This window comes from Microtus ochrogaster, unplaced genomic scaffold (assembly GCF_000317375.1).
Source record: "Microtus ochrogaster isolate Prairie Vole_2 unplaced genomic scaffold, MicOch1.0 UNK79, whole genome shotgun sequence".
NCBI lineage: Eukaryota > Metazoa > Chordata > Mammalia > Rodentia > Cricetidae > Microtus > Microtus ochrogaster.
Window position 1 is genome coordinate 1,336,186 of NW_004949177.1, and position 6,960 is coordinate 1,343,145.

The following is a 6,960-nucleotide window of genomic DNA, read 5'->3' on the forward strand; positions in this document are numbered from 1 at the left end:
CTCTCTCTCTCTCTCTCTCTCTCTCTCTCTCTCTCTCTCTCTCTCTCTCTCTCTCTCTCATCTTTCTGTTTCTCACTTTCTCTCATTTATGAGACAGGGTTTCTCTGTGTAGCCTTGGCTGTCCTAGAACTTGCTCTGTAGACCAGGCTGTTCTCTAACTCTGCCTCCAGAGTGCTGGGATTAAAGGCATGTGCCACCTCTGTTATCAGAGTGCTTTAAGTTTGATAGAAACAGCAGATACTTTGTCAAATTTTATGATTCTAGAAGCAGAATTTAAAACAATAAGCTACTGTACCTACCTAGAAAGTACATTTAGTAGAAGGTGTATAGAGACCTTTGGTGAAAAGCTCAAATTCTGTTATCCGAATAAAGGCAATTTTTACATAGCTTTTTTTCCCCTAGACTTCTGGAAACCAATATACAACTTGCCTAGACAACTAGCTCCCCAAAAAGCTCTACAACTGTGAGCACAAGGAATAGGCATCTAGAGATATTTCTGGTTTATCTGGTTTTAATCTGTCTTATTTTGTATTGGTATTTGGAGGGAGGTTCAATATTTATGGATTTCCTTTTAAAATTGCATTCACTTTCAAAATCTGTTGAAGCAATTTCTTCTAAATTAACTGAAGAACTTTCCAGGATCAGTGTGATGACTGTGCTGACGCCAGGGTGAAATAGTGCTAATCTTGTCATTAGCGCAGCCTGCCAAGAAGTTGCTAAATTCTCTGCCTAATATTGAATCAAAACAACACTGTCACTGTACCAACAGAGAGAACACGTGTTGGAGATGCTGCCACTGGGCTTCTCAGTGGACTAGGAAGAGACTCTAATTTGGAATTTTGTGCTCAGTCTTTAGTTCTGCACACATGTATTTATGACGTGCTTAGATTTGATGACTCTTCTAACATCTACCTTATAGAGATAGAAATGACATAACTCAGAAGCCTCTCCTTAGAGAGGAATTCTAAATCCTTCTCAGGCAACTGTACTTAGACTTTTTCACAGAGAGCTGTGTTATAGATATGGGCAGTCTTGGCTGTTTTTGTAGAAAGCCTCCATCCATGCCACTGCCTGCCCACTCCTTCAGCTGTAGAGAACCTATTACAGAAGGTTTTGGTGCTGAAACAGGCCAAAGGACTGATGATGTCCTCTGCCCTTTGATCAAGAGGCCCTACTCCCTACCTGCCCCAGCCACATATATTACTCCATTGAAGTGTTCATTAAAATGGTGACCTGACAGTCTAATTTAAAATGCCAAAGGCAGATTTTCACAGAATGGTCAGAGGATGTGTTGGCTCACATAAGGGTCCCATTCATTCAGCAATGACTATTTTTTAATATTTTCATTAGTATTGTATTACCAAAGAAAATATTTTAGATGCCACAAGTAATTTATCCCTTTGTTGGGAAAAATTTCTTTTATTATATTGCCCAGGTTAAAAAATATCACATAATCAAATGAAGTTGATAGCTGGAGAAGGAGCCCATCTGTTACATATAACATAAATAAATGCTTTGTTGAGGGAATTATCACTTCTGAGCAATCAAGTACATGTAATTCATGCATGGAATTTTCAAGAAGGCAGAAGAGCATCTCAGGCACTTTGGATAGTTTCCAGTCACACCCCTGCCCTGGACTTGGATTCCTCATCCTCATCCAGTACAGGCTGGTTTCTTATGGAACCATGGGGCCTCCTTTCCTGTGGGAAGCTAACAAGAAAAAAAATGCCAGTGAACCTTCTTGGGACAAGGTGTCATACAAGTCAGGTGAAATAAAGGGATGCCTAGGGAATTTCAGACATCATATAGTCTTTCCCTCCCCAAAGGCAGACATTCTAACACTTTAGTCATGCAGGTGAGTAGTTAGCAATGTAGCCTCAAGACTATCCCATTTCCTAAATCAGACAGAAGCTTCGTAGAAGTTGTCATGTGCTGGATACTTGCAGGTCATTTTCTACCCCAAATGAAATCAGTAGCAAAACTTCCTACCTTAGTATTTAGCTCTGAATGACAATGACCATAATTTGGTGCTCAGGTTCACTGGAGCTTTCTATACTATGCCAATAAAAGTAAAAAAAAAAAAAAAAAGTTCACTTGGACCAAAAGAAAATATATTTTAAATTTAATAGCATAGACATAAAAAGATCATTACTTTAGAGAAATAATGATGCTTCTCATGACCTATTTATTGCATTAGAGAGCTTTCATAAAATAGTTATAATATATAAGGTATAAAATATTGTATAAAATATTAAACTATATTTATGTGTTTTATGTACATTTTACATACATAAATATTATAGTTTCATGCATTTACATAAATATGTAGCAAAGTATATATATATGTGTGTGTGTATATACATATGTGTGTGTATATGTGTGTGATCATGTAACAAACTTCATAGGATAGCAATGCATTTTTACAACATGCTGTTTGAGAAAGGATATAGTGATCGAAAAAATGCTTACCATGAATTAACAGATTTAAATGAGTTCTGTTTCACTAATCACAATAACACAAACATTGTATTGTCAAACTTTTGGAGTTTAATAAGTATATACTAATTATATATATATATAATGTGTGTGTGTAATTCACACATAAAGTATATATATAAATTTCATAATGATGGATGGAAAGATGGATGAATAGATAGATAGATAGATAGATAGATAGATAGATAGATAGATAATTTTAGTTGCCTAATTTTGGCTGAATGAAAGAGTAAAAGGATAGGTGGATGAAAAAATGAATAAACCTTTCAATGTTTGTGATTGTGATATTAACTAGAGCTTTTTTAGTCTGGTACATAGTTCCATGATTTCAAAGGCTTAACCAAGTACTGCTCTGATTTTCAGAATTCTTTGGCGATCTGGATACACTGATGGGGCCTCTGACCCAGCACAGCAGCATGACCAATCTTGTCCGCTACGTTCGTCAGGGACTGTGTTGGCTGCGCATTGACGCCCATTTGTTGTAGTGGGTGCTCTCTGAGATCTAGCATCACCGCCCATCTCCCTACCTTTACCAGTGCCTTGATGGTCACTGGTGGAACTCCATTCATTTGGGAAAGTTCTCTTTAATTATGTTTGTTTTTATGCATTTTTGATATCTGTGGAAAACCGAAGTCATTGTTAGTGAACACTACAACTTCAGAGAAGCGTATGTTTTATTTTTCAGTTTTGATATGCATTTCTCATATCACATTATTTTTGTGTTTTATGGAATGAAAATCCCTACAGTATTGATTTAAGTCCACATGAGTCAAAGCAAAGAATGAGAAGCACATGTGATGATGAGAGGTTCCTGAGAACTCAAACAAGAGGTAAACACACATATGAGCAAGGGACCTACCTGCAGAGATTTCAGCAGTAGCTGTTTCCCAAACTACACTCCTCAGTCCAGAAAAAAAAAATGTATTTCAGAATCCATTGTTAATCAATATCTGTGGTTCCCACAGACTAAATCTTCAGGTGAGAATCTCCATTGTCAAAACCCACAGATCTGATGTTTTAACTACATTATATAGTCAAGAGTAGCAAGAAAAGTACAAGCATAAGAATTCTACTCTTGCAATAATACAGCCAGAAGACTCTTCTTAACATCCTCTTCCTGAAGACTTACTTTTCTACTATTTTAATGTTGAGAAGGAGGAGTAACATTTATTTGGATATCGTTATGGCATCAGGTTAACTCCTCATCTGGGATTCTCTTTGTGTAAAGCTCCATTTCACAAGGAGCAGTTTGGCAGATGCACATCTTAGTCCACACTCATCTTAGTCTTGAGAAATCAGACTGGACTGAAAGACTTCCCCATGCCTCTGCTTAATTTGTAGCCAGTCGGCAAATCCTTAACTTGAAATATTTTGATAAATTTGCATATCAAATCTGTGAAATCAAAAGTCAAGTTATCACTTCCCAGAATTAATAATGCACAATTAATTTCCTAGCATCTGCTCTACCTGAGCTTCCCAAATATTATCTTTATTTTCTATTTTGTAGAACTTCTTTTCTTTCCCCTTTCCTTTATTTCTTTCTGGAGATTGGCTAAAATACAATCATTGATTTTTATTAATGTTTGTATTAGTAAAAATTATTTACATGAAAAGTCAAAAGAAAATACTAAACTCTGTAAGTAAGACCTAACTTTTCTTTTCAAAAAACAAAAATCTTGGGGTAGTGCTTCACCCCGGAATCCTTGGAAATACTCCTGAATTTTGAGAACAGTTCACCTAATTTGGAGCATTTCCTTATGAATTATGACTATCTCTCTTTCTGATCCTCTGCATTTATCTTATGTTCCTAAACATCACCCTGTAAATATCATCTTCAGAGTTCCAGCTCACCAGAAAATGTCTTCAACTATAATAAACACTATGCATTCATTAGTTACTTGTAATTGCCTGCTGGCATATAATTCTGTGTAACCTTTAATCTGCTCAGTGATTGAATTCTGTTCACTGAGTTATGACCAGATAAATAATAGATACGTACATGAAAGTTGAAAACTTGTATGATTTCTAAAGCAAGTCATGCAGATCTGTGATAAGAACAGCAGGCATTCACTCTGTATTCTTATTGGAAATGTTAGGTATTTCCCCAGTTTCAAAAGAGCCAGATTTGAGTTCTTCTCTGATCATACTTGAGTTTAAGGCCCTTTGTTGTATAATAAAGTTATGGATGTTGCATTCTAATGGCTAAAGCCATGCTGTCTCTATAGGTGATAGGTGCACCCTGGCAGCTGAAACTTGCACTTTTTATGCTCCCAATGTGGTTGAGTTTTAAGTCTACAGTTTCAGCAACAACACTTACATATTGCGCACACAAATGAAATCTAAACCTTTTCTGTGCCTCTTAAATGAGGAAAATGAAAATATGAAACACAGAACACTCCAAATGGGTGCCACATGAAAAACCAAAAGAGCTGATGACTTTGCAGTAATTCAAGTTCTCTGTTTTCCACGGTCTACCAGGAAGCTTTCCTGACTATTACTTAATAATGATGCCTACCAACTTGACTTGTAATTAATTCTAGTCCACAATCCTAGACCATCATAGATTTACACACAGATTCTTTTTGAAATTAAGTCTCCAGAAAATAGACATTAGAGTGGTAGGGGCAGGGGCAGTTTTCCATAGAAACAAGCATACTGCACATAGGAAAAAGACTTGTAGCTCTAGTTTCCAGAACTTGTTTTTATCTTCTTATATACAGCAGATAGGCAAGAGGATGCTCTGTCATCTGTGGGGGCTGAATATAAAGTGTCATGTCAGCACTAAGATTATCAAATGTGACAATCGAGCTCTGGATCACCACCTGACTATTTAGTAACCCACTTGTAACACAGCTTAGAAACTAATTAAACATGGAGAATGAATTACCTTTCTATCCCTGGAGATGAGCATCTTTGGTTTCCTGATTAAGATTTGGTACTATTTTGGCACTCTGGGCATCACACTACAAATGGTGATGTGCATCATGGGTGTGCAGCTAACTGCAGGATTGAAAGATTGAGACCTTTGTCAAGGGAATCTCTTCAGTGTACCAGTTAAGTGGGAGGGATATGAGTATTGTGGATGGCAGTGACAGATTTGTGCCTTTGGATGTTGGTGGAGGCTTGGTGAGCCACAGCCAAACAAGTCTGTGTAGGTGTGGTGATGGGAAGAGGAATAGGCAGCGCCCCTCCCAAGCAAATACAAGACACAAGCACAGCCCTACAACACGACCCAGGTAGGGCCAGAACTATGCTTTCATTTATCACACAAGCTCCAACCAGAGAGAGTCTGACAAGTTTGTGTTATGATGCTGGCTTGGTTTTGTATCTTTAATTAGCTTTGTATTTTTTAGTGGTTTTGTCATATTAATGTCTGAGTTTTGTAGGTAGGATTAATTTTAAAAAAGTTTGATAGTGTGGTCTTTGAGGTAGAATTTACCTGTAGGCATGTTGTTTAGCCAGACTATAGACTGTTAATTGTTTAATAATCTCATTGGGGGAAAACTAGTAGTTTTATATTCAGATGACATAATTGGAAAAAACAGACTAGCTTCTGCTACTTTTTAAAGACTTAAGGTTGAGATGTCTGTTTTTTTCTTTCATGTAGTGAAATGAAAAGATCCAAATCTTTAGTCAAAAGTAAAAAAAAAATTAGATGGCATTTCCTAAAATGGGTTTTGTTGAGTTTCCAAGTGGATGGATGGTTAAGTGCAGTGGATTTGGTCTGCGTTGGAAAGATGCTAGTTCTACTGTTCCGGATGCTATCTAAATCGAATTTTGTTTATCCAAAGTTGGATCCCGGAGGTTGAAGTTAGAGTTTGAAGTTGAAAATCATTTTTGAAGGCAGACTCAATTAAGTTGTGAGGGTGAAGCCCTTACTTCCTTCTCAACAGACATAATAAAATTCCCCTGCATGAGTTAGCAGGTGGGAGAACCAAACTGGATCACTGGGTAGGACTACTCAGTAAAGCAATGAACTGCATGCTTAGAGAAGCATCACTATCCCCATTGAGAAAAAAAAATGTGTGGCAAGTTGAAAGAGCTACACAGTATCAAACAAATGGGTGATTCAGTTCCCCTAAATTCAACTCTGTGGGGAAAAATATTGAGCCAGTTGTCAGTGTTGTGTTCAACTGGCAGACTCAATTCTTTGTCATTGTTGTTCTTGTTGTTGCTGTTGTTTCCCATTTCCACTCGCACAGCCTTATTCTCATAATTAAACTCCGAATCATTTTCTCTTTGGTGTTAGCAAACTCCAATGACAGAAATGGCATCTGTGTATTGATAATCAGCATTTGCCCTGGCAGGGGACTAATCAGATAGGCTGGTCTCAGATAGTAATCTTATCATCTGATATTTCCAGCGACGGAGAAAATGTTAGTTCCCTTTCCAGTCCCCTCCTCATGAGTCTAGAAGCCCTCTGTACCAAAAGCATCACATTTTTCTCTGTAATCTTTTAACCAA

At 37.2% G+C, this 6,960-nt stretch overlaps 1 protein-coding gene across 1 annotated transcript in view; it reads left to right on the top strand.

The window, feature by feature from the left end:
• Aff2 (AF4/FMR2 family member 2) overlaps nucleotides 1–6,960 on the top strand; it is a 563,314-nt gene extending 556,354 nt beyond the window's left edge. The window contains exon 20 of the mRNA XM_026777641.1: nucleotides 2,860–6,960. Coding sequence (XP_026633442.1) covers nucleotides 2,860–2,981 — 122 coding nt within the window. The 3' untranslated portion in view covers nucleotides 2,982–6,960. The remainder of the gene's footprint in view (nucleotides 1–2,859) is intronic.